This window comes from Peromyscus californicus, unplaced genomic scaffold, assembly GCF_007827085.1.
Source record: "Peromyscus californicus insignis strain IS unplaced genomic scaffold, ASM782708v3 Scaffold_11__1_contigs__length_118956290, whole genome shotgun sequence".
Taxonomy (NCBI): Eukaryota; Metazoa; Chordata; class Mammalia; order Rodentia; family Cricetidae; genus Peromyscus; species Peromyscus californicus.
Genome location: NW_026294402.1, coordinates 7,032,065 through 7,046,017, shown reverse-complemented (window position 1 = coordinate 7,046,017; position 13,953 = coordinate 7,032,065). Strand labels below are relative to the sequence as shown.

General features: G+C 36.7%; 1 protein-coding gene across 7 annotated transcripts in view; it reads left to right on the top strand.

Annotated features, from left to right (window-relative positions):
* The window catches only part of Cntn5 (contactin 5), a 1,171,099-nt gene that overhangs the window by 494,426 nt on the left and 662,720 nt on the right, over nucleotides 1–13,953 (top strand). For all 7 annotated transcript variants that reach the window (XM_052752006.1, XM_052752033.1, XM_052752025.1 and 4 more), the window contains one exon: nucleotides 4,035–4,159. In XM_052752006.1, the coding sequence (XP_052607966.1) occupies nucleotides 4,105–4,159 (55 nt within the window). In that variant the 5' untranslated portion in view covers nucleotides 4,035–4,104. The remainder of the gene's footprint in view (nucleotides 1–4,034; nucleotides 4,160–13,953) is intronic.

Below are 13,953 nucleotides of genomic sequence, written 5' to 3'. Positions count from 1 at the left end.
ATCTAATACTCATTAACTGGATTTTTTCTAAATGCCTGTTATTCTTGTAAGTACAGGGTCTATAAAGATGAATAAGACAAATGTCTTTGCTTTTATCAGTAAGAAATTCAAGTAAGAAGATAAGACAATGAATAAATAACAAAGCAACCTTGGATACTAACAACTGCAAAGATGAATAAGGCAGGAAGAGGGGTTAATTGATGGAGATAAGGTAATTTGTTTAGGGAAACCAAAAAAGGCTTCTAGAAGGAACTGTCTTCAACAAGTTAAAGCTGCAAATAGTAATAGAGAAGTCCAGATGGAGGGCACAGGGACTTCCTCAGAGAACTGAAGTACCACACAGCCTCGGTGCGGGAAGGTGGGAGTGGGCCTAGAATCTTAAAAAATCAAGTTGGAAAGTTAAGCAGCAACGAGATTGTCTATGGCCTTGCAACTATATAACAATTTTATATTTTATCCTAAGAATGAAACACTGCACCAGAGGTATGATACAGCCTGAAACATCTTGAGATATGATCTTACAGAACTGTGCGATAGGGATGGATAAGGGAGAGGAGAAAAGAGAGGGGAAGAGAAGAATCTGTGAGTGACAGGATCCTGACAATGACTCCGGAGCAAGTGTGTCCACCTTCCATACTCTAGTTTCCCCTCCCCTTGTACCTAGACCATCTTCAAAACAGTTTGCCATGTGCATCCTTAGGAGCAAGACCAACTTGTAATTATGCAGAAATATTTTATCACATCCTTTGTCTTACACAAGACATACTCCACTACATTGTCTGGTGTCTTCAGTGCTTGTCTATGTGGTCAACTTCACTATGATCTTTCATTCTGAGTAATGACTGGAACTAGTACCCTGGCGTGACTTGCAAAAGTTTGTAATAATCCAGGAACAAATGAAAGAAATGTCATTCAGACACTGCCACTACAATACAACAAGTGTGCATAGTGCTTATTGCTGAGAACTGCAACACATTCTCACAAAAGCATGACATTTTAATGTTTTCAAATTAACAGTGTAGCGGCTCTGCAGCCCCTCCCTGCACAGCAGTGCACTGGACTGCTTGTCACTAAAAAGGCACTTCTGAATACGCGGTCTTCCCATTGGCTTCAGGAGCATGCACTCGGTGATGATGATTTAATCAGGCATCTAGCATGGACTTAATACATTTGTGATAAGTGATCTTATTTTATTACTTTGACACAGTAATTTAAGTCATAAGATAACTGTTTTCATGGAAATCCTGTAAATGTTTTACGTGTTTAAAACCTTAGAGCTTATTACAAATTCTTTTTACATTTCCTCAAACAGAAAGAAAACATGAGCTACAAAACAAATTAGAAAGGAGTCAATTTAGATACGTTTTAAATTATGCATTTTAAAGAACTATAATTTTGTTGTTTTTAAGTCCTATGAATCAAGTGCTGATCCTTCATAATGAACACACACACACTTTATAGAAGAAAAGGCCTTTAATATAAAATGGAGTCTTTTTGTCATATAATTCAGTGTACAAAAATTTTTATTTTATAAGAAAAAAAGTGTGGAATAATATTTTTTCTTTTTTATTTTTTTTCTTTTTACATACCAACCACAGTTCCCCCTCCCTCCTCTTCTCCCATTACCCTGCACCTCACCCCCTACTACCCATCCACTCCTCACAGAGGTAAGGCCTCCCTTGGGGAGTCAACAAAGTCTAACATACCAAGTTGAGGCAGAACCAAGCCCCTCCACCCCCATAAAAAGGCTGAGCAAGGTATCCCTCCACAGGGAATGGGTGCCAAAAAGGCAGTTCATGCACTAGGAATAAATCCTGGTCCCACTGCCAGGAGCCCCACAAACAGATCAAGTCACACAACCGTCACCCACATTCACAGAGCTTACTTCTCCCATGCATGTTCCCCAGTTGTCAGTCCGGAATCAGTGAGCTCCCACTAGCTCGGGTCAGCTGTCTCTGTGGTTTGGTGTAGAACAGTGTGGGGCTTAGAGTTAGCTGTACTGCTGTTAGTGTCTTTAGCTATGGTTCCCTTCTGTGTCTCTATGCATGTGCAGGCATGGGAGTGTTAGGTTTCCCTTGTGTTTTCCCAGGGTGCGGCATGTAGGTCTTGTAGAATCATTTCCATTTATTGAAGACGAATAGTAAAAATAATAGAGGATGCCAGAACATTGATTGGAGCAATTTTAGGGACTTGGGATTGAGTAGAAATTTACCAAAATCAATCCAGTGAAAACTGCTTCCATCTCAGAATTCACCATCTAAGGAAATCAATCATATCATGAAATAAAATGTGGTAATCCAAATATACAATCACCACAAAGAATTGTTGGAATTCCAGTGACTTCTATTCTCCCCCCCCCCATTTGTCATGTATTGTTTCCATTTCTTTTTGGAAAACAAATAGTATTTAAATAATAAAATGGTTTTAAATTTTGAAAATTATCTAAGTCACTTTAATGTATGCTTCAAGTTTGATTTATTTATGATATTTACTCAAAAAGATGCTGAAAAGTTACTTTTATTGATGGGAGTTAGTTATAAATCAGTTCACCACTATTCTCACTTAACTTTCTTCTTATTTTTATTACTAATCACAAAGTTATACTAACAGACTTGGACTTTAAAATATAAAAGAAACAAAAGTAACTTTTTCTGAAGGAATTAACAAATAAGTCCCTTCTTTGGTTTGACTCTATTAAGTTATAACCTAGTAAGGCGGAAATGCATGTCTATATTTGAAGATATTTCCCAAAAGACAGAGATAACCCCTAACTAAAATTCCATAATGAAGACATACATCAAGAGAGCTAAACTATTATGTACAAACCATCAAAGTGCTATGCAATTGCCTCTTAATCAAATGAAAATTTTGGGCCACAAAAAAAAAAAAAAAAAAAAAAAAAAAAAAAAGCTGACAGTTGAAGTTTGCAGCCTAGTAGAAAATAAGAAGTAAGAATTTGTAAGGCATATTGGTCAAGCTCTTACAGAAAGTTTGGCGTCAGAGCTTTACATTCTTTTCATGTTTATTATGCCTTTCAGGGCAGATAAAGAAACCAAAAGGTATCAGTGCTATATTCTGCTTATGGTTATAAAAATAGCATTACAGAAAATATTAAATATTCATGAGAAATCCTTATTTCCCTCAGGTTCCAGAGTGCAAAAGATGCTGAGAGATATTAAGCACCAAAGGAGGGAACTGTAACACACTACAGATAATCACTAGAGTTATAAACAAAGGCAGTTGATATTAATAATTAAATGAGAACATCCCCTGTGGAGGTTTCCACGAGCGCCAGGCATGGTGTGTAACGTCTCTTGGCTAACTGATCATTAGTATCTTTCTAGACCAGGAGTGTACATTAATGGAACCTGTGTTTCAAGTCCAATAACTTGTCTAGTATAATAAATAATTATACATGCCCTGTGAGGACTCATCCCTCATAGACCCTGGTACTTTTAATGTCTGTGAGAGACTATTCAACAGAAGCAAATAGGGACTCTTTATCCATGCTCTGAAGTTTTGTGTTGCACAGTAACTGAGAAGTAGCAGAATTATTTTAATATCATCAGTAGCTGTGCTGGCTAGTTTTATGTTAACTTGACACAAGTTTGAGTCATTTTGAAGTTGGGAACCTCAATTGAAAAAAATTCCTTACCAAATAGACCTGTGTGCAAGTCTGTGGCTCATTTTCTTGATTGGTGATTGATGTGGGAGAGCCCAGCCCTCTGTGAGCAGGGCCACCATGGGCAGATAGTCCAGGGTGTCATAAGAAATAGGGCTGAGCAAGCCGTGAGAGTATGTCAGTAAACAGCACTCCTCTCTGGCCTCTGCATCAGCTCCTACTTTTAGGTTCCTGCCCTGATTGTTATCAGATTACTGACTGCAAGTGGAAACCTTAACTAAGACAATAGGAAGGTTATATGCACCCAACCTGAGCACTGAAAGTTGTGTGAAATGATATTATGAGTTTTTTTGTTTGTTTGTTTTGTAGGGGTAGTTTTCTCTGTTTTTGAAAACTGTATCTATCTCAACAGGGTTTTCTTCAATGAGCAAGCATCAGTGCTGATTACCACCCTGTGATCCAGAAGAGTCCGGTGACCAAGCATGGCTTCCTCTTGGAAACTAATCCTGTTCCTGTCTGTGACCAGGTGTCTTTCAGGTAAAATGCATGCATAATTATTGGATTGTTGTTAAATCTCAGTTAACAAAGGTGTATGAAGATCTCCATCCCAAAGAACTAAATAAAACAATTATTAATAATTAATTAAAGAAGCTTAATGACATTTTAACTATCCTAAATACAGTTTTAGTAGAATAACATGTATTTTTATATATATAGTGAACCAGTATTGTATGCAAATATTTTCATGTAACATACATACATATATATATATACTGTTTACTATATGGAAATGTGGATGATATAACCATATACACAACATTTCATTTTACATGTAGTGGCATGTGCTCTTAGCACTTATACTACACTGCTATGTGGTAAAAATTTTTCATTGACTGTACAGATTTTTTGTTGTGTCGAATAATCAAATACATTCTCTGAATAGCATCACATTTTGCGTATGCAGTGTTCTCTCAAGTAAACAGAAACTATCAAACATGGCAGGTAGAAGATCATACCTAGTTAGAAATAACTATAAACTCCTTTCAGAATTATTGAGGTAAGCTTTTCCTAGCAATTATACAATACCTTCCAGTCTTGTCCCTGATCTCCATCCATGCAATACCTGCCATGAAATATACATAATATGTGATGTGACTCTTTTAAAACCCTAGCTCTCAATCAGAAATTGCTCCAAATGTGCTGGTTTGAAATCTGAAGCCATTTCTGTATGTGGAGAGATAAATTTGTCATTTCACTTTTATAAATCAGTATGTGTTAAGATGTGATAGCTAAGTACACTTGAACATATTTACAAGTTTTAGAAATGTATCCACAGAAGCCTCACACCCTAATACCAGCAACTGATTAGTTGCAAAGCAAACAACATATTAATTATGCATTTATCAGTAATATATTTGTTGTAAGCTTTGCTTATTGAACAGTAAATGTAATAAGAGATGTGAAGGTTGGGGGAGGTCAGTGTAACCTCGAAAAGTGTATATCAAATATACCAAGCATTAAATGAAAATCATGGTTCATTGTTACTGTGTTCACTCAAGAAATGCATCTTCAGAAAGCTTTTTCTGCCTGACTCTGTCATTATCTGTGTAGTATTCCCCACTCTCTGAATCCAATCTGTTCCTCTCCAGTCTTCTCAAGCTCCTTGTCTGTTTGAACTCATGGGCTGTCTGTTAGTTGTTTTTATGTGTGAGTTGACAATTGCTGGTGGTAGGCAATAACACATAAGTAGTTAGTTTCTCTTGAAATCACCCAACAATAAAATTTTCCAAGTAAATACTTCCTTCAAGGGATCTAGCCTTTGTATTTTAAGAAAAGCAAGTATACTGTGTCTTGCATGGGGTCTGGGATTGCTAAATCTCAAGTTCTTGTGTGTATCAAGTTGTCATTGACAGTAGAATAAATGAAACATTGGAAGGTATTTAAACTTCTTCACTGTACCTGAATTTAATAAAGAGAAAATATAGCAAGTTTTTATAATAAATTAATTTTATCTCCCTGTCAACACTTTCTTAAGAGAAAAACCTAATAGCTACTTAAAAGGGTATGTGCAGGGACGCTTTTATTTGAAGTCTTTACCATAGTCTATAGATAACACTCTTATTCAATTTCTGATAGTTAACCAATTCCTATGGTCTAATACTTATTTCACTGTTGTACTATCTTCTATCTTGCTTTTTAGTGTTCGTGGTTATTGCTTGAAGTTAGATACAAGTGCTACTTTGTGGGTCACTTGTCATTGATCACTGAGCTAGAAATGAGGGTGACTACTTGTATGTTAAGAGCATGTTTAACATGATTGCTACTCTTTGAATTGTAAACAATGACTAAAGAGAACAGATAAACAGCCAGAGTTTTGCTTCATGTACCCATTTCCAAGTGGCTGCGCTATCCTGGGTCTGCTCCCCCGAGGAACATGAAAGGGCCCTTACACAGCTCAGCTTTGCTTGAGAACTGGTTGCTACTGCAGGAAGGATTCTTCATGGGCCTCATGGCCTGACACTGGAGTCAGACCTGCAAGTAGAGCAGACAGAATGGCATGTTCCAAATTAGCTTGCATAAAATAATACTAAATGCTGGTGAGGATTCAAGGTCACATTCCATCTGTTCCCAGTGAACTTGCAAAATGGTGCCCTGATTGGAAAGAGCTCCGCAATTTATGAAAAATCCAAATAATTTTCCCTATGACCAAGCAGCTCATGTCCTCCTCGCTAGGTGTTAACCTGGCTAGTTTGGAAATATGGACAGTTATATACAAATCAGAAAGTAAGAGAAAATCCATACATACCTGATTCTAAGAGCATTCTTAATATTAATTAATAATTAAATAATAATAGTACTTTTGTTTGCAAGTTTTAATAATAATTTTATACTATCTAATATTAATGAAATGATATGCTGGGCATATTGTTCAGTTGGGAGTATACTTACCTAGCATCATGTAGGAAGTCCTGGATTTGATTCCAGCAGATCCTAAACTGGATATGATTTTATATATATATATATATATATATATATATATATATATATATATATATTTGTATATATATTTGTATATATATATATAAATATAAAATCTCAGCACTCAGGTGATAGAAGCAGAGAAATCAGAAGTACAAGATTATCTTGGGCTACATACTGAATTTAAGGCAGCTACAAGAAACCCTTTCTCAATAATAATAATAATAATAGCTCCAAGGAGGAAACTATGAGAAAGACATCTTCCAGGAAATGAATGAACAAGCAATGGGCCATCTAAATAATGGGACACTATTCAGTGATGAAATAAATGAAGTACAAACTTCATAAACTCATGACCATTACATTCACATTGCTAAATGCAAGAAGCTACTGTACAGACAACATGATCTTTATCATTCTAGTTACATGACATCCTGAGAAGGGAAAACCCACAGAGTGCAAATAGATCAGTGACAATCAGGAGATAGGCTGAACAGGGGGTCAAAGGGGCAGATGAAGAAATTAATATTTTGAAAGCAGGTAGAAAGCATTCCCTGTGGACCTATACTAACTCATGGTATGGTATGTTTATGAAAACCATAGAGAATATAAATCATACATTAAACATTAATATATGCAAATTAAATAAAATGATTTAGGAGGTCATAACCTCCCCAAACAGTTTCTAAAATATGACAAGGAATCAAATCACATATTACCCATGTAAACAGCCATCTCAGCTAGGGACAGTGTTACCTCAAAATTGTTGCAAATGAGCTGTGAGTCTAAACATAACCCATATTATACTTCTGTATGGTTATCTGTTTAATAATGTTGTTTTTCACTGAGCAGTTCTAATATCATGCATGCTGGATTTAAGCCACCAAGTCAGTGGACGCAGATCATGGGGCTGGATTTGTAGCTCTAGGTGGGAAAGGTTACTAATTATCAGTTATGGAATTGGTGATTGTTTAGAGTTGTTGGAGGCACTGGTATGTACATATATATTCAAACATGATATAAACAAACACAAAGGCTTCCATACATGAAGGTATATGCATATACACACAGATGTTTTATTTCAGTCATTCTAGAAGACACAGATACAGTGTGTCCCTGTAGGAAGTGTCAAGATATTTCTTTTTATTAAGTTTGCTCTTGAAGGAACAAGGAATATTTCAGAAATGACTGATTACAGGACTGCAGCAGGAAATGTCCTATATAAATCATTTTAGAGTACCTTATGGCTCCCGAAGACATGGAAGTGCTAGGGCAAATAAAACTACTTTTAAAAAATAAGAGACATAAAGAGGGGGCTGGGAGATGGCCCAGGAGGTAAAATGTTTGCTGTGTGAGTGTGAGAAGTGAGTTTAGATTCACAGACATACATACAAAGCTGGGCACCTGACCACATGTCCGTAACTCCAGTTCCCTTGTATCAAGATGAGAGAACAGCGGAATCCTGGAATCTGGAAGACAAGTAGCCTGGTGGCCTCGGCATTGACGATAGGAGAGTCTGTGGCCAACAAGGTGAAAGTGAGGGCTGGTACCTGAGGCTGTCCTCTGACAGAGGTGCCTGCAGCACACACACACACACACACACACACACACACACACACACACACACACACACCACATACACATGCACACAAGTACACACACACACATTCATTTTTTTTTAATTTTGAAAGGAAACATAATGAGGATATTATGACACAGATGCCAAAAGATTTCCTCAAAGTTAGAACTGACATATCTGAGACACAAATTAAATTTAAAATTGCTGCATTATAGCTGAAAGGAGAAAATGAGTACCAATGAGTCTACATCAGAATATATAAAATGCTGAATAAATAATGAGTCAGGAGAATGGAGAAATCTTCCTGTAGAAGAATGTCAAATTCTTTGTGTAGAGGAGGTGGTATTTAAATTTTCCTTTCCCTTAGTGTGAACTGTGCATGGGAGCTTTTCCCAATGAGATAAAATGTTCTTCCTCAGTGATTCCAAATCCAGTCAGGTTGTCCATGGGGACCAAGCATCTGATGAATCACCTTCAAACCTTTCAAAGTTGAGTAAACTGTGACATAAAAGGGAGATTGGGGAGGAAGACAAATTTAATTTGTTATTTGAATAGAACCACAAACAATAAAAAGAATATTGTGTAAAATCTTAAAAAAAGTAGTAAAATTTTCTTAGATGTCTCCACCCTGAATTATGACTATGAGAGACCAGATTAATGCAACCTTGAAAAATACAACTTTGACATCATGATTATTTTGAGACACTTCAGACATAAGTGACTCAGCACAATTACCTTTCAGTAAGATAAATTTGCATGTGTAATGTAAACGTGCCTCTTTAATATTTGTATCTCCTTGTCTACACCAGGAAGACTAGTCTGATAGGGGAGGAAGAAGAATAGAAAAGAAGAAAATTTGCAGAGGGGTGTGGAGCCACACTTCCATGTGTGTGTGTGTTTAAGACCAAAAGCCCTACTAGTGATTGAATTTAAATCCATGGCATGCTCAGGCACATGGATCTTGTATAATGTTGATATCTTGTGCATATCTTATCAGGTCACTATAGCTACTGTGAGTTCATGAGTCTAACGGACATGCCAAGTCTAGAAGATGGAGTTTCACAGAACTGCACCCCATACACAGACTTTTACATTCTTCTCTGAGCTTTGGAGGGGTGATATAGATGTTCAAATTAAAAGAGGGAACCGCACAGTCTTTATGTTTAGCAGTTTGACTAGTTACATGTCTCTCTAGTTATCACCCCCCACTACAAACAGAAGCTTCTCTGGTCATGAGACAACACTGTTCTATGAGTACAAATACACAATTTTTGGAAGTAGTTTGACCCCATAGTAGTTTACCAAAATGATGGGAGGGTCTCACAAAGCCTGACTTCCCTAGCCATGGGCATTTGAATGGTTTTCAGTAGTAGGAATTGCATTCCTTCTATGGAGAAGCCCTCACATTCACCAGCAACTGACTGGTTACAGCTGCAACTGCCCTGCCACTGTGGTGCCATCAGGCTGATAGGTTGGCATTGTAGCTCACAGGGTCCATCGCTTAGGAAGACTGCTGGGGACTTTCCTTCCACAGAAGCCTGTGCAGTACCTTCCAGCTCTCCAGAGCCTCTTCAGGTGCATGTGGTTGCAAGATGTGCAGTAACCAGAGAAAGGCTAAACCACAATGTACAGACTTTTCCAAGCCTGGTCTTCTCTTTGCCAAAGTCTTGTTGGTCAAAGCAAATCACATGAGCCAAAACCAGAATCTAGGGATGGAAAAGAAAATAACCTTTTAAAGGAAGCAGCTGGAAAAGTTGTAATGTATAATGTTTATATATCTAAAAACAGAACACAAAGTCCTCATTCCTAGACCTACCACATGCTTATTCATTTTTAGGACAATTTTACTAGTAACAATTCTGTTTATAATCAGCAGTAAACACGAATGGATATTTCTCTATGTTTTTATTTTTGACATAGGAGTAAGTGAAAGGATCAGACCTAAAACTTACTAGCTCTGGTTAGATAAAAGCTTTAAAAATCAGTAAATCATTTTCTTCAGCATTAAATTAATTAACTTCAATAAAAGCTAAGCTTTTAAAAATAATATATATGAAGAATTTTGAGCAGAATTCATAATTATTGTAATATATTTTAATATATATTTGTGTGTATCTATACACACATATATAGAGATAGATGATGGATAGATAGATAAGATAGATAGATAGATAGATAGATAGATAGATAAAACATCAATATTTTTAACATCTGTTGGATTAAAATATTCCATATTATTGTTCAATGTAAAAATGATTATCAGAGGACATGGCATTCTCCAAGTAAATACAGAAATAGCAATAGGGAATGCAGTGGGATTCACCTTCATGTATGCTGAATTACTAAGCAACTTTCCTAACTTTATAAATAACTTTTCATTTATTCTTCATGTTTGAAAGAACAATAAAATAAAAGGTGTGAATTGATTTTCTGTGTTATGCAAAATATTCTGTCCAATGGGTTCCTCAGTCATCTTAGTCCTCCTGGTCAATGGCTAAGGATTATGCTAACTCACTTATAAATATTTAACATGGGAGGATATTGTAATAGTATTCATTATAGCAAGGTTCCTTTTCATGTAGTATAAATTGTTCATTATTGGTGGCACAGATGGGAAATCATATAGAATATCTGCTTAGCATGTGTAATGTAGTGTTGGTTCATGATAAAGATATTTCTCCAACAACAACGGTTTCATTAGACCAACAAACATCCTCACATGCTTCTGATTGCTACCATGCACAAGGTCTGTGAGCACCACTTTCTTCTCCTTTGTTATGTTTCATGTCCCTGTTAGCTTTGTTCTTAGATGGAAACTAGTGGGGTACAATGTATAGATTGCCTCCCATAACAATGCTTTTGAACTCTCCAGATGAGATGGGAAGTCCATCTGATCAGCGGAAATGGCCATCTGCCAATTCTCACATAAGTATCTCTACTTAATTTTCAGTCACTTGTACATGCTTCTGTAAGCCATATTGGTTTAAAAAACAACAACAACAAGGACAAAAACAAAGGCACTTTCTCTCTCCCTTGACCCTATTCTCCTTCTTTGGGATAAATCCATTTTATTGAAAAGGAGAGAGTTTGTTTCTTCTGCCAGGCAAATGATGTACTGGTGAACAGAGAATGCCTGTCACTGATAAGCGTATACAATACCGTCTTCCTTGGGGGTGGTGTGGTAAATCACAGAAACCTTTGTCATTGTCAGAGTGTTACCTCAGAGTTTACAAAGGGAAATGGAAAGAAAGGTGCTACAGCAAACAGGTGCCCAATAACTCTGACTGGCCTATTGGAATTTAGAAAGAAAAATGACTTATGGCTCCTTCCTGATCATTTTTAAATTATGCATTTGCACATTGTATTAGCCCCCCAGGAAGTCCTGATGATAACAGGAGCTCCCTCACTGTGACAATCCAAGCTGACTTTATCAACTATGCTCTGGTGGTATTAGAAATGTAATTATTCAGCAAACAATTTAATTTGTCCTTATTGGGGAGGAGGTGGGGGTAATGGTTGGATAACCTGAGTTTAATGCACTTTGTTGTTCTTATCTTAACAGCAAAGACCATATTAAAAGTCATCTATAATTGTCACAATTCCTGGGGTGAAATAAAATTAAGTCATCGACTAACAGACCAGTTGAGAGTCTTAAGAAATGATTGCAAGTATGTGTCTCAGTTTAATGGAGATGACACAGAGAGTTAGCTTGCGAGGTCACCTAAGTGTGATTTCTTTTACATTACGTTATTTATTGAAAATAGTTTTACACTTCAGTACTGGACAGGACTGAGCAATATATGCCAAAGTGTTTTGCCATTTATAAACAGTTGTGATGGTTGTCAAGTATCCTTTAAACCAGTCATACTGGTCTCATTATTTTTCAATAACTTTATCTTTACTAACAGAAAATTGATCATCAATTCGGTTTTCTTTGTTTTAAAATGATTCTCAGAGGATTCATAGCTAACCCTGTCCATGAACACTTGTCTATGACTGTTTACAATACCAGTGTTCAAGCAGAAGTAAATTTCAACCACAGCAATACTAATGTAAATGCACCTATTAATGAACTGAATCTCACATTACTTACAATAAGCATGGGAGGAGAGAGACTACCCCATGTACTCATTTGTCAGTGAGAAAACACTTTTTTTTCTTTGTCTCATTGGTTTCATCTCTATTCAGAATATAAAGTGGGTAGAAAATTACATTCACCTAGCACTAACACCTAAGGAAAGCTACGAAACAGAGATACAGAAAAACACACAGAGAACTCTTGCTGTCGTTAATTTTTAAGCAAACTATGTAGGGTTTTTAGAGTGAATACTGTAATCCGTTGTGTATAAAATAAGTCATGTATAACTAACTGGAAGAAAGAAAATGCTTTTAAGTGGTACACACTGCCTTTTGTTTTACCTTATATCTTTCAGGGAAATCCTGCTTTTCTAATCATTAAACCATTGAAAATTTATCAATATCATCATGTGGAGATATTTATATGGTGTAGCTGTCAACAAAGCCCTTCCTTCCCAGAAGTTAAAAAAGAGTGGTTTGCCTTTCAATGTTCCTCATATCTTTATCGATAAGTTTGCCAGAGCACACCAGCTTCCACTGTGATGAGTTTGGCCCTGGTGTGTGCTTCCAGGTGACTTTTGCCTCAGTCAAGTATGAAATGAAACCACTTGTGTGCTCTGAGTCAGAAAGGAAGAAGGTTTTGAGTGACACTCTTTTGATTTTGAGTAATTACATACCTCATGGCTGTGTTTTTCCTCTTTATGTAAAAACGTGACTTCTGCTCTATAAGAGCAGAGGCAGTTTGTGCTCTTTGATATGTCATGTACAGAAGTAGGAAAATGCTTGTTAGATGTATAAGTATAATCATTTTTAACTTAATAAACATAAGGCTTATATTTTTTCCGTTAAGGAGTATATAATTTAGTAATTTTGACTTAGAAAATACCCAAAGTGGTTGAGTACCTTTGTATTCCCCAACCTAATTGTACTGATGCATTTCAAATGTAATAATGCAGCTGAGGTTGGCTGTGGCAAACAGACTTCCTGAGTTAAAGCAAGACAGTTACTTTAGTTTAGTTCTGGACATTGTGAAAACAAACTATAAAAATAAAATTTTAAAAATGTAGAAATGCAAAAAAATAAAGGAAAAAAAGAAAAAGGTGAAATCTTTGAGGCATTCAAGCTGCCACTTGGACCAGGTCAGCTCTCGCCCTCCATTTCCCTCAGTAACATTAGCTGCAGGAGCTCCGTAGGAGACAGCCAGCTGTGTCCCTTTCTCCTCTGTCCTCAGTGCTAATTCGGAGACAGTCACTGGCTGGTAACTAGCCTAGAGCTATTTTTATTTAATGCCTAAATTCAGAACTACTTCAACCTGGCCCCAGGATTCTTATATGTTCCAGAATAACCCTGAAGAAATTGACCATTTTTTTTAAATGGGATCCTATAAAGCTTAACATGCAACATTGCTTTCAGTTATTGTCCAGTCTGCCCTCTGAAAGCCAGTACTGCTGTAGAGAAAGATTGTCACATAGAAACATAGTCGGCATAGTGTGCTGAAGATTTCAATGGGGGTGTAATTAGTAAAATTAAGACAACATATACAGGGGTTGGAGCAAAGGCTTGGTAGTTGAACGTGTTTAATGCTCTTGCAGAGGTCCCAGGTTTGATTCCAAGCACACAGACAATTGGCAATTCATACCTGCCAACATCCAGTTGGAGGAGATCTGATGCCCTCTGGCTCCACAGACACCTGTTC